Source organism: Scyliorhinus canicula, chromosome 2 (assembly GCF_902713615.1).
Source record: "Scyliorhinus canicula chromosome 2, sScyCan1.1, whole genome shotgun sequence".
NCBI lineage: Eukaryota > Metazoa > Chordata > Chondrichthyes > Carcharhiniformes > Scyliorhinidae > Scyliorhinus > Scyliorhinus canicula.
In genome coordinates, this window is record NC_052147.1 from 284,268,839 (window position 1) to 284,285,436 (window position 16,598).

The following is a 16,598-nucleotide window of genomic DNA, read 5'->3' on the forward strand; positions in this document are numbered from 1 at the left end:
GATGTCCTGGAGTTGAGATGATTGACCTCCAACCACCACAACCATCTTCCTTTGTGCCGGGAATGACTCCAACTAGCGGAGAGTTTCCCCCCCGATTCCTATCGACTCCAGTTTAGTTCGGGCTCCTTGATGCCGCACTCGGTCAAATGCTGCCTTGATGTCAAAGACAGTCACTCTCACCTCCCCCTCTGGCATTCAGCTTTTGTCCATGTTTGAACCAAGGCTGTAATGGGTTCAGGAGCTGAGTGACCCTGGCGGAAGACAAACTGAGCCTCCGTCAGCAGGTTATTGCTGAATAAGTGCTGCTTGATAGCACTGTTGATGACTCCTTCCATCACTTTGCTGATGATGGAGAGCAGACTGATAGGGCGGTAATTGGCTGGGTTGGGTTTGTCCTGTTTCTTGTGTACAGGACACACGTGGGCAATTTTCCACATTTCCGGGTAGATCCCAGTGTTGTAGCTGTACTGGAACAGCTTGGCTAGGGTGTCACTTTTTAATTGCTGATGTAACAATCTGAACTGCGCACTGCTCCCGCTGGGCACTTCCTGTGCCCCGCTTCCTTCCTGCCGCTTTCCAATTCGCTAATTATTTTTTGCGCATTTTTCTAACCAATGCTGCTCCTGACCATCACTTGAAGAACTGCTTTAAACCCCACTAGTACAACCACCCGGCATATCCCACAGCCCGGAATCCCTCCCGCCCCATCGCCCCTGGAATCTTGCCACTTTCTGAGGCTTATCATTATTAACTTTAATAATTACCGAATCATTCCCAATGTGATATCCGACTAAACATCTACTTTATAAACACCATGAGGGCATTGCCTGCCTTCCATGCTTCCTTTCAGAAATTCTGAATTCCAAATAACCTCCAAGTCTACAATTGATTTTAAACTGACCAACCTGCACTTTCCAAGCTATTTTCAAATAATAGAGTTAGAAAAGAATGTGTGATCATGAATAGAGGATTGTTTGAAGCTTACCCCTGGCATATACTCCATAAAGATAGACAGAGTCCGCTCTTGAGGGTCCCTCAAACAGCCATAATACTGGACAATCCTCTCGTGGTGCAGGTTCTTCAGTAGCTGGATTTCACATTCAAGAGCATTCACCTCCTGAAAATAATTCATCAGTGCTGTCAAAATCCAGTGGGTGCAGTGCACAAGACCATAATGTTGCTGACAATGCACATGTCTCTCTTTATATCACTGAACACGTCTCCTCGCGCCACACTCTCCGTCTAGACAGCTCTCCGCTTACCTCTCTCCGTCTAGACAGCTCTCCGCGTACCTCTCTCCGTCTCGATAGCTCCCCGCGTCTCTGTCTACACAGCTCCCCGCGTGTCTGTCTACACAGATCCCCGCGTCTCTGTCTACACAGCTCCCCGCGTCTCTGTCTACACAGCTCCCCGCGTCTCTGTCTACACAGCTCCCCGCGTGTCTGTCTACACAGCTCCCCGCGTCTCTGTCTACACAGCTCCCCGCGTCTCTGTCTACACAGCTCCCCGCGTCTCTGTCTACACAGCTCCCCGCGTCTCTGTCTACACAGCTCCCCGCGTCTCTGTCTACACAGCTCCCCGCGTCTCTGTCTACACAGCTCCCCGCGTCTCTGTCTACACAGCTCCCCGCGTGTCTGTCTACACAGCTCCCCGCGTCTCTGTCTACACAGCTCCCCGCGTCTCTGTCTACACAGCTCCCCGCGTCTCTGTCTACACAGCTCCCCGCGTCTGTCTACACAGCTCCCCGCGTCTCTGTCTACACAGCTCCCCGCGTCTCTGTCTACACAGCTCCCCGCGTCTCTGTCTACACAGCTCCCCGCGTCTGTCTAGACAGCTCCCCGTGTCTGTCTACACAGCTCCCCGCGTCTCTGTCTACACAGCTCCCTGCGTCTGTCTAGACAGCTCCATGCGTCTGTCTACACAGCTCTCCGCGTACCTCTCTCCGTCTACACAGCTCTCCGCGTACCTCTCTCCGTCTAGACAGCTCTCCGCGTACCTCTCTCCGTCTAGACAGCTCCCTGCGTACCTCTCTCCGTCTCGACAGCTCCCCGCGTCTGTCTACACAGCTCCCCGCGTCTGTCTACACAGCTCCCCGCGTCTCTGTCTAGACAGCTCCCCCCCCACCTCTTTGTCTAGACAGCTCCCGGCGTCTCTCTCCGCGTCACTCTTTTCGTCTAGACAACTCCCCGTGTCTCTGTCTCCGTCTGGACAGCTCCCGGCGTCACTATCTCCTTCTAGACAGCTCCCCGTCTCTCTCTCTCACTATCAACACAGCTCCCCGTCTCTCTCTCGCTATCAACACAGCTCCCCCGTCTCTCTCTCTCGCTATCAACACAGCTCCCGTCTCTCTCTCTCGCTATCATCACAGCTCCCCGTCTCACTCTCGCTATCAACACAGCTCCCGTCTCTCTCTCTCACTATCAACACAGCTCCCGTCTCTCTCTCTCTCGCTATCATCACAGCTCCCCGTCTCGCTATCAGCACAGCTCCCTATCTCTCTCTCGCTATCAACATAGCTCCCCGTCTCTCTCTCTCGCTATCAGCACAGCTCCCCGTCTCTCTCTCGCTATCAACACAGCTCCCCCGTCTCTCTCTCTCACTATCAACACAGCTCCCGTCTCTCTCTCTCGCTATCATCACAGCTCCCCGTCTCGCTCTCTCGCTATCAGCACCGCTCCCCGTCTCTCTCTCGCTATCAGCACAGCTCCCCGTCTCTCTCTCACTATCAGCACAGCTCCCCGTCTCTCTCTCACTATCAGCACAGCTCCCCGTCTCTCTCTCACTATCAGCACCGCTCCCCGTCTCTCTCTCGCTATCAGCACAGCTCCCTGTCTCTCTCTCTCACTATCAGCACAGCTCCCTGTCTCTCTCTCGCTATCAGCACAGCTCCCCGTCTCTCTCTCGCTATCAAAACAGTTCCCCGTCTCTCTCGCTATCAACACAGCTCCCCGTCTCTCTCTCTCGCTATCAGCACAGCTCCCCGTCTCTCTCTCGCTATCAACACAGCTCCTCGTCTCTCTCTCTCGCTATCAGCACAGCTCCCTGTCTCTCTCTCTCGCTATCAACACAGCTCCCTGTCTCTCTCTCTCGCTATCAACACAGCTCCCCGTCTCTCTCTCTCGCTATCAACACACCTCCCTGTCTCTCTCTCTCGCTATCAACACAGCTCCCCGTCTCTCTCTCTCGCTATCAACACACCTCCCTGTCTCTCTCTCTCGCTATCAACACAGCTCCCTGTCTCTCTCTCCCCTCATCATTACAGGTCCCCTCGTCTCTCTCTCTCTCGCTATCAACACACGTCCTCCGTCTTGCGCTCTTGATTAAAACCACTCCCCATGTCTCTCGCGGTCCATCAAATTGACTCCCTAGGTCTCTCCCTCCATCAACACATTATCTCACATTTCTCCCCCATCGATGCAGCTCCTCCTATTTTTATACCTCAATACAGTGCCCACATCCCTCCCTCCCTCCCATCCTGCATCCGCAGTGCTGCCCATATCTAAAGGGGCTAGTTTAGCACAGGGCTAAATAGCTGGCTTTTAAAGCTGACCAAGGCAGGCCAGCAGTGTGGGTTCAATCCCCGTACCAGCCTCCTCGAACAGGCGCCGGAATGTGGCGACTAGGGGCTTTTCACAGTAACTTCATTTGAAGCCTACTCGTGACAATAAGCGATTTTAAATTCATTTTCATTCACATCTCCCACCTTGGGCGTTGCAGAAATCTCACCTTGCTAGTCTCAGGACTGTCTGGGTCGAACTGAACTTGTTTCACTGCCAGTTCTCTCGCCGTGTCCGCATCATAGCACAAATAAACCCTGCCGAATGCCCCCTGGCCCAGCAGCTTGCCCAGTCTCCAGTTCGTCGGCGCCCTCGGAGCTGCACAAAATAAAGGCAGTTTGGAAGAGTGAGAGGGAAAAAATGTAACAATTCCACTCCTCCTTCCCTCGGAGTACTGTCAGCCTCAGCCCCTCCTTCCCTCGGAGTACTGTCAGCCTCACAGCCACTCCTTCCCTCGGAGTACTGTCAGCCTCACTGCCCCTCCTTCCCTCGGAGTACTGTCAGCCTCACACACCCTCCTTCCCTCGGAGTACTGTCAGCCTCAGCCCCTCCTTCCCTCGGAGTACTGTCAGCCTCAGCCCCTCCTTCCCTCGGAGTACTGTCAGCCTCACACACCCTCCTTCCCTCGGAGTACTGTCAGCCTCAGCCCCTCCTTCCCTCGGAGTACTGTCAGCCTCACAGCCCCTCCTTCCCTCGGAGTACTGTCAGCCTCACAGCCCCTCCTTCCCTCGGAGTACTGTCAGCCTCACAGCCCCTCCTTCCCTCGGAGTACTGTCAGCCTCACACACCCTCCTTCCCTCGGAGTACTGTCAGCCTCACACACCCTCCTTCCCTCGGAGTACTGTCAGCCTCAGCCCCTCCTTCCCTCGGAGTACTGTCAGCCTCACACACCCTCCTTCCCTCGGAGTACTGTCAGCCTCAGCCCCTCCTTCCCTCGGAGTACTGTCAGCCTCACACACCCTCCTTCCCTCGGAGTACTGTCAGCCTCAGCCCCTCCTCCCCTCGGAGTACTGTCAGCCTCACAGCCCCTCCTTCCCTCGGAGTACTGTCAGCCTCACACACCCTCCTTCCCTCGGAGTACTGTCAGCCTCACACACCCTCCTTCCCTCGGAGTACTGTCAGCCTCATACACCCTCCTTCCCTCGGAGTACTGTCAGCCTCACACACCCTCCTTCCCTCGGAGTACTGTCAGCCTCACACACCCTCCTTCCCTCGGAGTACTGTCAGCCTCACAGCCCCTCCTTCCCTCGGAGTACTGTCAGCCTCACACACCCTCCTTCCCTCGGAGTACTGTCAGCCTCACAGCCCCTCCTTCCCTCGGAGTACTGTCAGCCTCACACACCCTCCTTCCATCGGAGTACTGTCAGCCTCACACACCCTCCTTCCCTCGGAGTACTGTCAGCCTCACAGCCCCTCCTTCCCTTGGAGTACTGTCAACCTCAGCCCCTCCTTCCCTCGGAGTACTGTCAGCCTCACACACCCTCCTTCCCTCGGAGTACTGTCAGCCTCACTGCCCCTCCTTCCCTCGGAGTACTGTCAGCCTCACACACCCTCCTTCCCTCGGAGTACTGTCAGCCTCAGCCCCTCCTTCCCTCGGAGTACTGTCAGCCTCACTGCCCCTCCTTCCCTGGGAGTACTGTCAGCCTCACAGCCCCTCCTTCCCTCGGAGTACTGTCAGCCTCAGCCCCTCCTTCCCTCGGAGTACTGTCAGCCTCACAGCCCCTCCTTCCCTCGGAGTACTGTCAGCCTCACACACCCTCCTTCCCTCGGAGTACTGTCAGCCTCACACACCCTCCTTCCCTCGGAGTACAGTCAGCCTCACACACCCTCCTTCCCTGGGAGTACTGTCAGCCTCAGCCCCTCCGTCCCTCGGAGTACTGTCAGCCTCACAGCCCCTCCTTCCCTCGGAGTACTGTCAGCCTCACAGCCCCTCCTTCCCTCGGAGTACTGTCAGCCTCAGCCCCTCCTTCCCTCGGAGTACTGTCAGCCTCAGCCCCTCCTTCCCTCGGAGTACTGTCAGCCTCACACACCCTCCTTCCCTCGGAGTACTGTCAGCCTCAGCCCCTCCTTCCCTCGGAGTACTGTCAGCCTCACAGCCCCTCCTCCCCTCGGAGTACAGTCAGCCTCACACACCCTCCTTCCCTCGGAGTACTGTCAGCCTCACACACCCTCCTTCCCTCGGAGTACTGTCAGCCTCACACACCCTCCTTCCCTCGGAGTACTGTCAGCCTCACAGCCCCTCCTTCCCTCGGAGTACTGTCAGCCTCACACACCCTCCTTCCCTCGGAGTACTGTCAGCCTCACAGCCCCTCCTTCCCTCGGAGTACTGTCAACCTCACACACCCTCCTTCCCTCGGAGTACTGTCAGCCTCACAGCCCCTCCTTCCCTCGGAGTACTGTCAGCCTCAGCCCCTCCTTCCCTCGGAGTACTGTCAGCCTCACACACCCTCCTTCCCTCGGAGTACTGTCAGCCTCACACACCCTCCTTCCCTCGGAGTACTGTCAGCCTCACACACCCTCCTTCCCTCGGAGTACTGTCAGCCTCACACACCCTCCTTCCCTGGGAGTACTGTCAGCGTCACAGCCCCTCCTTCCCTCGGAGTACTGTCAGCCTCACACACCCTCCTCCCCTCGGAGTACTGTCAGCCTCACACACCCTCCTTCCCTCGGAGTACAGTCAGCCTCACAGCCACTCCTTCCCTCGGAGTACTGTCAGCCTCACACACCCTCCTTCCCTCGGAGTACCGTCAGCCTCACAGCCCCTCCTTCCCTCGGAGTACTGTCAGCCTCACACACCCTCCTTCCCTGGGAGTACTGTCAGCCTCACAGCCCCTCCTTCCCTCGGAGTACTGTCAGCCTCACACACCCTCCTTCCCTCGGAGTACTGTCAGCCTCACACACCCTCCTTCCCTCGGAGTACTGTCAGCCTCACACACCCTCCTTCCCTGGGAGTACTGTCAGCCTCATAAACCCTCCTTCCCTCGGAGTACTGTCAGCCTCACAGCCCCTCCTTCCCTCGGAGTACTGTCAGCCTCACACACCCTCCTTCCCTCGGAGTACTGTCAGCCTCACAGCCCCTCCTTCCCTCGGAGTACTGTCAGCCTCACACACCCTCCTTCCCTCGGAGTACTGTCAGCCTCACAGCCCCTCCTTCCCTCGGAGTACTGTCAGCCTCACAGCCCCTCCTTCCCTCGGAGTACTGTCAGCCTCACACACCCTCCTTCCCTCGGAGTACTGTCAGCCTCAGCCCCTCCTTCCCTCGGAGTACTGTCAGCGTCACAGCCCCTCCTTCCCTCGGAGTACTGTCAGCCTCACACACCCTCCTTCCCTCGGAGTACTGTCAGCCTCACACACCCTCCTTCCCTCGGAGTACTGTCAGCCTCACAGCCCCTCCTTCCCTCGGAGTACTGTCAGCCTCACACACCCTCCTTCCCTCGGAGTACTGTCAGCCTCACACACCCTCCTTCTCTCGGAGTACTGTCAGCCTCACACACCCTCCTTCCCTCGGAGTACTGTCAGCCTCACAGCCCCTCCTTCCCTCGGAGTACTGTCAGCCTCAGCCCCTCCTTCCCTCGGAGTACTGTCAGCGTCACAGCCCCTCCTTCCCTCGGAGTACTGTCAGCCTCACACACCCTCCTTCCCTCGGAGTACTGTCAGCCTCACAGCCCCTCCTTCCCTCGGAGTACTGTCAGCCTCACACACCCTCCTTCCCTCGGAGTACTGTCAGCCTCACACACCCTCCTTCCCTCGGAGTACTGTCAGCCTCAGCCCCTCCTTCCCTCGGAGTACTGTCAGCCTCACACACCCTCCTTCCCTCGGAGTACTGTCAGCCTCACAGCCCCTCCTTCCCTCGGAGTACTGTCAGCCTCACAGCCCCTCCTTCCCTCGGAGTACTGTCAGCCTCAACCCCTCCTTCCCTCGGAGTACTGTCAGCGTCACAGCCCCTCCTTCCCTCGGAGTACTGTCAGCCTCACACACCCTCCTTCCCTCGGAGTACTGTCAGCCTCACACACCCTCCTTCCCTCGGAGTACTGTCAGCCTCACACACCCTCCTTCCCTCGGAGTACTGTCAGCCTCACAGCCCCTCCTTCCCTCGGAGTACTGTCAGCCTCACACACCCTCCTTCCCTCGGAGTACTGTCAGCCTCACAGCCCCTCCTTCCCTCGGAGTACTGTCAGCCTCACAGCCCCTCCTTCCCTCGGAGTACTGTCAGCCTCACAGCCCCTCCTTCCCTCGGAGTACTGTCAGCTTCAGCCCCTCCTTCCCTCGGAGTACTGTCAGCGTCACAGCCCCTCCTTCCCTCGGAGTACTGTCAGCCTCACACACCCTCCTTCCCTCGGAGTACTGTCAGCCTCACACACCCTCCTTCCCTCGGAGTACTGTCAGCCTCACACACCCTCCTTCCCTCGGAGTACTGTCAGCCTCACACACCCTCCTTCCCTCGGAGTACCGTCAGCCTCACAGCCCCTCCTTCCCTCGGAGTACTGTCAGCCTCACAGCCCCTCCTTCCCTCGGAGTACTGTCAGCCTCTGCCCCTCCTTCCCTTGGAGAACTGTCAGCCTGTCAACACATGTAGACATGCCCCTGTCTACATCAATGGGAACGAAGTAGGAAGGGTCGAGAGCTTCAAGTTTTTAGGTGTACAGATAGATTTAGAATTTACAGTGCAGAAGGAGGCCATTCGGCCCATCAAGTCTGCACCGGCTCCTGGAAAGAGTACCCTACCAAGCCCACACCCCCACCCTATTCCCATAACCCAGTAACCCCACCCAACAGCAATTTTGGATACTAAGGGCAATTTATCATGTCCAATCCGCCTAACTTGCACATCTTTGGACTGTGGGAGGAAACCGGAGCACCCGGAGGAAACCCACGCACACACAGGGAGGATGTGCAGACTCCACACAGACAGTGACCCAAAGCGGAATCGAACCTGGGACCCTGGAGCTTTGAAGCGATTGTGCTATCCACAATGCTACCGTGCTGCCCACTATCAAAAACTCATCAACAGCCTATCCTGGTCCCCCCATGCCGACCAATGACTCTACTTTCTCAGAAGACTAAGGGAATTTGGCATGTCAGCTACGACTCTCACCAACTTCTACAGATGCACCATAGAAAGCATTCTTTCTGGTTGTATCACAGCTTGGTATGGAGCCTGCTCTGCCCAAGGCTGCAGGAAACTACAAAAGGTTGTGAATGCAGCCCAGTCCATCAGGCAAACCAGACTCCCATCCATTGACTCTGTCTATAATTCCCGCTGCCTCAGAAAGGCAGCCAGCATAATTAGGGACCCCACGCACCCCGGACATACTCTCTTCCACCTCCTTCCGTCAGGAAAAAGATAACAAAGTTTGAGGTCACGTACCAACCGACTCAAGAACAGCTTCTTCCCTGCTGCCATCAGACTTTTGAATGGACCTACCTCGTATTAAGTTGATCTTTTCTCTACACCTTGCTATAACTGTAACATTATATTCTGCAGTCTCTCCTTCCTTCCCTATGTACGGTATGCATTGTTTGTACAGCATGCAAGAAACAATACTTTTCACTGTATACTAATACATGGGACAATAATAAATCAAATCAAAAGCCTCACACACCCTCCTTCCCTCGGAGTACTGTCAGCCTCACACACCCTCATGAGTAACACTGCCTCTGCCGTATAACCAGGTCAAACACCGAACACCTCAGTGAATGTTCACATGTCCTGCTTGCTATCTCTTGCTGTGATACTCCAAATCCCTACTCAATATATAAGCCCCTGTGCTTTCCCAAATACACACTGGGTAGCAGGATTATATGTTTTAGTCGTGCCATGTGGCGAGGCCAAAAAGGAAGACATTTCCTGAGCATCACTAATTGTCCTGGAGTAGGAGGTGACGAGCATCCTTCTTGAACCGTCGACATAAGACCATTAGACATAGGGGTAGATTTAGGCCACTCGGCCCATCGAGTCTGCTCCGCCATTCAATGTGTGTATGTGATGGAGGTACACCTAGAGTGGTCAGATGGGCAGTGCCAGGATTTTGTCCCAGTGACAGTCAGGGAAAGGTCGGTAAGCTCCCAAACGTGGCTTGGGAGTAAAAGAAACAATTAGTGCGGCAGCTGGTCATTCAGAACATGGTCTCTGCCAAGGCTGACAATCACTGTGGACATGGCTCTTTGAGAAGACTGAGGCAAATGAGTGAGTGAACACCTGGGAGTTTGGAATTGGTTCTTACTCGACTGCGTGGCAAGGAGGCGAGCTGTTTGGTGAGCATCCGTTACAGTCTATTCCATTTCCACGGTTTAAAATGGTGGCAAGTTGACTTGAGGTGGCGGCGATGAGGTGGAGGCGGTGAGGAGGAGGTGGTGAGGTGGAGGCGGTGAGGGTGAGGTGGTGGCGGTGAGGGTGAGGAGGAGGGGGTGAGGAGGAGGCGGTGAGGTGGAGGGGGTGAGGAGGAGGCGGTGAGGTGGAGGGGGTGAGGTGGAGGGGGTGAGGTGGAGGGGGTGAGGCGGAGGCGGTGAGGAGGAGGCGGTGAGGTGGAGGGGTGAGGTGGAGGGGGTGAGGTGGAGGGGGTGAGGTGGAGGCGGTGAGGAGGAGGGGGTGAGGAGGAGGCGGTGAGGAGGAGGGGTGAGGAGGAGGCGGTGAGGAGGAGGGGGTGAGGAGGAGGGGGTGAGGAGGAGGCGGTGAGGAGGAGGCGGTGAGGAGGAGGCGGTGAGGAGGAGGGGGTGAGGTGGAGGCGGTGAGGAGGAGGCGGTGAGGAGGAGGCGGTGAGGAGGAGGCGGTGAGGAGGAGGCGGTGAGGAGGAGGCGGTGAGGTGGGGGCGGTGAGGGAGGAGGGGGTGAGGGGAGGGGGGTGAGGGTGGGGGCGGTGAGGGGTGAGGAGGAGGCGGTGAGGAGGAGGCGGTGAGGTGGGGGCGGTGAGGAGGAGGGGGTGAGGAGGAGGGGGTGAGGTGGGGGCGGTGAGGGTGAGGAGGAGGCGGTGAGGAGGAGGCGGTGAGGAGGAGGCGGTGAGGTGGAGGCGGTGAGGTGGAGGGGGTGAGGAGGAGGGGGTGAGGTGGAGGGGGTGAGGTGGAGGCGGTGAGGGTGGAGGGGGTGAGGAGGAGGCGGTGAGGTGGAGGCGGTGAGGTGGAGGCGGTGAGGAGGAGACGGTGAGGAGGAGGCGGTGAGGAGGAGGCGGTGAGGTGGAGGCGGTGAGGTGGAGGCGGTGAGGGGGAGGGCGGTGAGGGGGAGGCGGTGAGGAGGAGGCGGTGAGGAGGAGGGGGTGAGGAGGAGGGGGTGGGGGAGGCGGGGGGGGTGAGGGGGAGGCGGTGAGGTGGAGGCGGTGAGGAGGAGGCGGTGAGGAGGACGGGTGAGGAGGAGGGGGTGAGGAGGAGGGGGTGAGGAGGAGGGGTGAGGAGGAGGGGGTGAGGAGGAGGGGGTGAGGAGGAGGCGGTGAGGGGGAGGCGGTGAGGTGGAGGCGGTGAGGAGGAGGCGGTGAGGAGGAGGGGGTGAGGAGGAGGCGGTGAGGTGGAGGGGGTGAGGAGGAGGCGGTGAGGTGGAGGGGGTGAGGAGGAGGCGGTGAGGTGGAGGGGGTGAGGAGGAGGCGGTGAGGAGGAGGCGGTGAGGAGGAGGCGGGTGAGGAGGAGGGGGTGAGGAGGAGGGGGTGAGGAGGAGGCGGTGAGGAGGAGGGGGTGAGGAGGAGGGGGTGAGGAGGAGGGGGTGAGGAGGAGGGGGTGAGGAGGAGGCGGTGAGGTGGAGGGGGTGAGGAGGGGGCGGTGAGGAGGAGGCGGTGAGGAGGAGGCGGTGAGGAGGAGGGGGTGAGGAGGAGGGGGTGAGGAGGAGGGGGTGAGGAGGAGGCGGTGAGGTGGAGGGGGTGAGGTGGAGGGGGTGAGGTGGAGGCGGTGAGGTGGAGGCGGTGAGGTGGAGGCGGTGAGGCGGAGGCTGTGAGGTGGAGGCGGTGAGGAGGAGGGGGTGAGGTGGAGGGGGTGAGGAGGAGGCGGTGAGGTGGAGGCGGTGAGGGTGAGGGGGAGGGCGGTGAGGTGGAGGCGGTGAGGAGGAGGCGGGTGAGGAGGAGGGCGGTGAGGAGGAGGGGGTGAGGTGGAGGGGGGTGAGGTGGAGGGGGTGAGGAGGAGGGGGTGAGGAGGAGGGGGTGAGGTGGAGGGGGTGAGGAGGAGGCGGTGAGGTGGAGGGGGTGAGGAGGAGGGGGTGAGGAGGAGGCGGTGAGGTGGAGGCGGGTGAGGGTGAGGGGGAGGCGGTGAGGAGGAGGCGGTGAGGAGGAGGGGGTGAGGTGGAGGCGGTGAGGGTGAGGTGGTGGGGGTGAGGAGGAGGGTGAGGAGGAGGCGGTGAGGTGGAGGGGGTGAGGAGGAGGCGCTGAGGTGGAGGGGGTGAGGTGGAGGGGGTGAGGTGGAGGCGGGTGAGGAGGAGGCGGTGAGGAGGAGGCGGTGAGGAGGAGGGGGTGAGGAGGAGGCGGTGAGGTGGAGGGGGTGAGGAGGAGGGGGTGAGGAGGAGGGGGTGAGGTGGAGGGGGTGAGGAGGAGGGGGTGAGGAGGAGGCGGTGAGGTGGAGGGGGTGAGGAGGAGGCGGTGAGGAGGAGGGGGTGAGGTGGAGGGGGTGAGGTGGAGGCGGTGAGGAGGAGGGGGTGAGGTGGTGGCGGTGAGGAGGAGGGGTGAGGAGGAGGCGGTGAGGAGGAGGGGGTGAGGAGGAGGCGGTGAGGTGGAGGCGGTGAGGAGGAGGGGGTGAGGTGGAGGGGGTGAGGTGGAGGGGGTGAGGAGGAGGCGGTGAGGTGGAGGGGGTGAGGTGGAGGGGGTGAGGTGGAGGGGGTGAGGAGGAGGCGGTGAGGTGGAGGGGGTGAGGAGGAGGTGATGAGGTGGAGGTGGTGAGGTGGAGGCGGTGAGGAGGAGGCGGTGAGGAGGAGGCGGTGAGGTGGTGGGGGTGACGTGGCGGCGGAAGTTGAAAGATTTGGTTCCCCCTCCGGCGTGTGATGTCTGGTGGTTATAGTACGAGGACTAAATCGAAGAAAAAAATTATGGAGATCCCTGCATGTTGTTGCCCCCTCAGTGGACAATTGAGTCCTTGCGCAGGAGTTCCAGAAACAGAGACAAGCCTTCTCTGGTGACCTGGCGAAGGTGATTGAGATGGCAATGGCACCCATTCGTGTAACTTTGGATAGGGTGGAACAGCAGCTGGGCGTACAGAGCTCAATGCTTCAGAAGGTGGTCACGGCAGAGATGATGGTGTTGGGGAAGAGGCAGAAGACATTCAAGGCCAAGCTTGATGACCTGGGGATCGCTCCAGGCGCCAGAATTTGAGGACCGTCGGGCTGCTGAACGGCATGGAGGGCACGAGTGCCATGGAGCAGGTGGCAAAAATGTTTGGGAAGCTGGTGGGGGCGTGGGTCTTTGGGAATCCTCCCGAACTGAACGGGGCCGACCGGTCGTTGAGGTGGGAGCCCAGGTCTGGGGAGCTGTCACGGCCGATTATAGCTCGGCTTCACAGGTTGCTGGATTAGGAGAGGATTCCTGAAGTGGGTAAGGACATTTGAGAATGTTGGCCAACCGGGCAGAATTTACGGGATGTCGGGGCAGAACGTGCGGGGTTAAATAAGGCCAAGGAGGCTATCGACAAGAGCAAAGTGCGTTTTGAAGCCTGCTCACCAGGTTATGTTCAGTGATCGGGTCTAAAATAAAAAATAAATAAATCGCTTATTGTCACGAGTAGGCTTCAAATGAAGTTACTGTGAAAAGCCCCTAGTCGCCACATTCCGGCGCCTGTTCGGGGAGGCTGTTACGGGAATCGAACCGTGCTGCTGGCTTGCCTTGGTCTGCTTTCAAAGCCAGCGATTTAGCCCTGTGAGCTAAACAGCCCTCGACACGCTGGAGGAGGCAAATAAAAATAGATTTCTGCAAAAATACGGACTGGGGAAGAATTGAATGATGTCGTCGATTCTACCCCATTGTTGGTTTTCTGATGTGTTTGTCATTTCTGTGCTCTTTTTCTGGAATTGTGGTTCCTTTTACTGCATTAGTGGAAATCTTTGGGGGAGAGGGATTGGGTGGGGATTTATGCTTTTGTTTTTCTCTTTCCTGAAATGTGTGATGTTAAAGATGGGTTCGGGTAGGGGGGAGGGGGGCTGTTCACTGATCCCATTCAATGTGCGAATGGTGGGGGTCATCCTGTCATCAGTAACGCTAGTTAATGGGAGCAAAGTGGGGGGAGAGTAAGGGTTCGGTTGGTGAGGGTGAAATTTGCCCTGAGGGGATCAGTACAAGGGTTCTTCAGGCGGTGGCAGCCGTTTCTGGACTTCCTGACGGAACGGTAGGGATTGGGGGGAGGGAGAACTGTGCACATGGGTTTGTGGAGGGTGCTATCTCCCTCTTATTTGTTCTCTTTTTCTTTTTTTTTTCTTTGTTGTTGTTTTTTCTTTTTGTTTGAAGTTGCTATTGAAGCTGGGGCGGTATTGTTCATGGGGTGTTACCGCGGTTGTATGTTAATAGAGCTAAGATGTTTATATTTTGTATTTTATTTTGTAAAAATTTCAATAAAAATTATTTTTTTTAAAAAGGGTACGGTTGGTGGGTTGTTTGTTTGGTGCTTGGGGAGGGGTAATGGGAGGAGCACATTGCTGACGATGAGGGTTTCTGAGAGGGGTGCTGACGGCCACCTTGGTACGGGTTGTGTCCCTGGCGGACTTCCTTGCGGGTTGGCATGTGGCTGATCATAGTGGAGGGGGTGGCCAAATCAGGTTGGTTACATGGATCGCAAGGGGTTTAAATGAGCCGATTAAAAGGTCCTGGGCATTTGCCCATCCAAAAAGTTTGAAGGCGGTTGTGGTTTTCTCCCAGGAGACGGGATGAGGGTTTGGAAACGGAGAAGACTGCGGAAAGGGTGGGTGGGGCAAGTGTTCCACACCAGCTGCGGTGTGAGGACGAGCGTGACCGCAGTGCTGATCAATAGGAGGGAGACCTTTTAGGTGGCTGTTATTTTGGTGGACTCGGTGGAGGGGGGTGGGGGGAGGAATATGTGACACTGAGTGGTGTGTTGGCTGATCTCCAGTGGTCTTAATGAATGTAAACGCACCCAATTGTCATAGGACGGACTTCAATAAGAAGGTGTTGGCGGCCATTCCTGAGCTTGATACTCATCTGGTTTAGCTCCAAGTGAACAGGCGCTGGAATGTGGCGACCAGGGGCTTTTCACAGTAACTTCATACTTGTGACAATAGAAGGTTATTATTATCAGTTGGCTATGGGAGGGGGGGCACACGGCAGTTTGCGCCCCAAATCCTTTACAACATCGGGGGTGGCAAAGGAGCTGCTTGTATTCATGGAACAGATGGGGACGGTGGACCCATGGAGATTTAGATACCAGAGGAAGCATTTTCCCCTAATTCCTCATGTGCATCGGGTCTACTCTCGTATTGATTTCTTTGTGGTGGGGAAGTCTCCTGCCAGGGGTCATGGGGGAAGGGTACTCGCCGATTGTAATATCAGATCAGGTCTGGTACAATGTGGGTATATGGTTGGAGACGGGCTGCGCTCAGCGACCCTGTGGAGGTTGGATATGGCGTTGCTCAGAGACAAGGGGCTTTGTGACAGGATAGCTTCACAAACTATCTGGAGTTTCATAAGAATGAGGCGGCTCACCATCCACGTCCTGGGAAGCACTAACGGCAGTCATCAGGGGGAGATCATTTTGATTAAAGCTCAGGGAGATAAGTCTAGTCGGGTGAAGAGGCAGAGGTTGGAGGATTCTATCCTTGAGGTGGGCCGTCAATACTCTGCTGCCCCCGTTAGCGGAGAAGAGAAGAAGCTTCAGGTGGAGTTTGAGTTGGTGTCGACGGGGGAAAGCGGTGAGCCCAGCTTTTGCGTGCGAGATGGATGTTTTATGTGTATGGGGGAGAGGGAAGTTTTATGTGTATGGGGAGAGGGATGATTTAGTGGTATGGGGAGAGGGATGTTTTATGTGTATGGAGAGAGGGATGTTTTATGTATATGGGGAGAGGGATGTTTTATGTGTATGGGGAGAGGGATGTTTTATGTGTATGGGGAGAGGGATGTTTTATGTGTATGGGGAGAGGGATGATTTATGTGTATGGGGCGAGGGATGTTTTATGTGTATTGGGAGAGGGATGTTTTATGTGTATGGGGAGAGGGATGATTTATGTGTATGGGGAGATGGATGTTTTATGTGTATGGGGAGAGGGAAGTTTTATGTGTATGGGGAGAGGGATGTTTTATGTGTATGGGGAGAGGGAAGTTTTATGTGTATGGAGAGAGGGATGTTTCATGTGTATGGGGAGAGGGAAGTTTTATGTGTATGCGGAGAGGGATGTTTTATGTGTATGGGGAGAGGGATGTTTTATGTGTATGGGGAGAGGGATGTTTTATGTGTATGGGGAGAGGGATGTTTTATGTGTATGGGGAGAGGGATGTTATACGTGTATGGGGAGAAGGATGTTTTATGTGTATGGGGAGATGGATGTTTTATGTGTATGGGGAGAGGGAAGTTTTATGTGTATGGGGAGATGGATGTTTTATGTGTATGGGGAGAGGGAAGTTTTATGTGTATGGGGAGAGGGATGATTTATGTGTATGGGGAGATGGATGTTTTATGTGTATGGGGAGAGGGAAGTTTTATGTGTATGGGGAGAGGGAAGTTTTATGTGTATGGAGAGAGGGATGTTTCATGTGTATGGGGAGAGGGAAGTTTTATGTGTATGCGGAGAGGGATGTTTTATGTGTATGGGAGAGGGTTGTTTTATGTGTATGGGGAGAGGGATGTTTTATGTGTATGGGGAGAGGGATGTTTTATGTGTATGGGGAGAGGGATGTTATACGTGTATGGGGAGAAGGATGTTTTATGTGTATGAGGAGAGGGATGTTTTATGTGTATGGGGAGAGGGATGTTTTATGTGTATGGGGAGAGGAATGTTTTATGTGTATGGGGAGAGGGATGATTTATGTGTATGGGGAGAGGGACGTTTTATGTGTATGGGGAGAGGGATGTTTTATGTGTATGGGGAGAGGGATGTTTTACGTGTATGGGGAGAGGGCCAACCGTTTATTTTCTCACCAAG

At 56.6% G+C, this 16,598-nt stretch overlaps 1 protein-coding gene across 2 annotated transcripts in view; it reads right to left on the reverse strand.

The window, feature by feature from the left end:
• map3k2 (mitogen-activated protein kinase kinase kinase 2) overlaps nt 1–16,598 on the reverse strand; it is a 153,322-nt gene that overhangs the window by 13,224 nt on the left and 123,500 nt on the right. For both annotated transcript variants that reach the window (XM_038790190.1, XM_038790189.1), the window contains 2 exons: nt 3,727–3,875; nt 986–1,117 (listed from right to left, as the gene is read on the reverse strand). In XM_038790190.1, the coding sequence (XP_038646118.1) occupies nt 986–1,117; nt 3,727–3,875 (281 nt within the window). The remainder of the gene's footprint in view (nt 1–985; nt 1,118–3,726; nt 3,876–16,598) is intronic.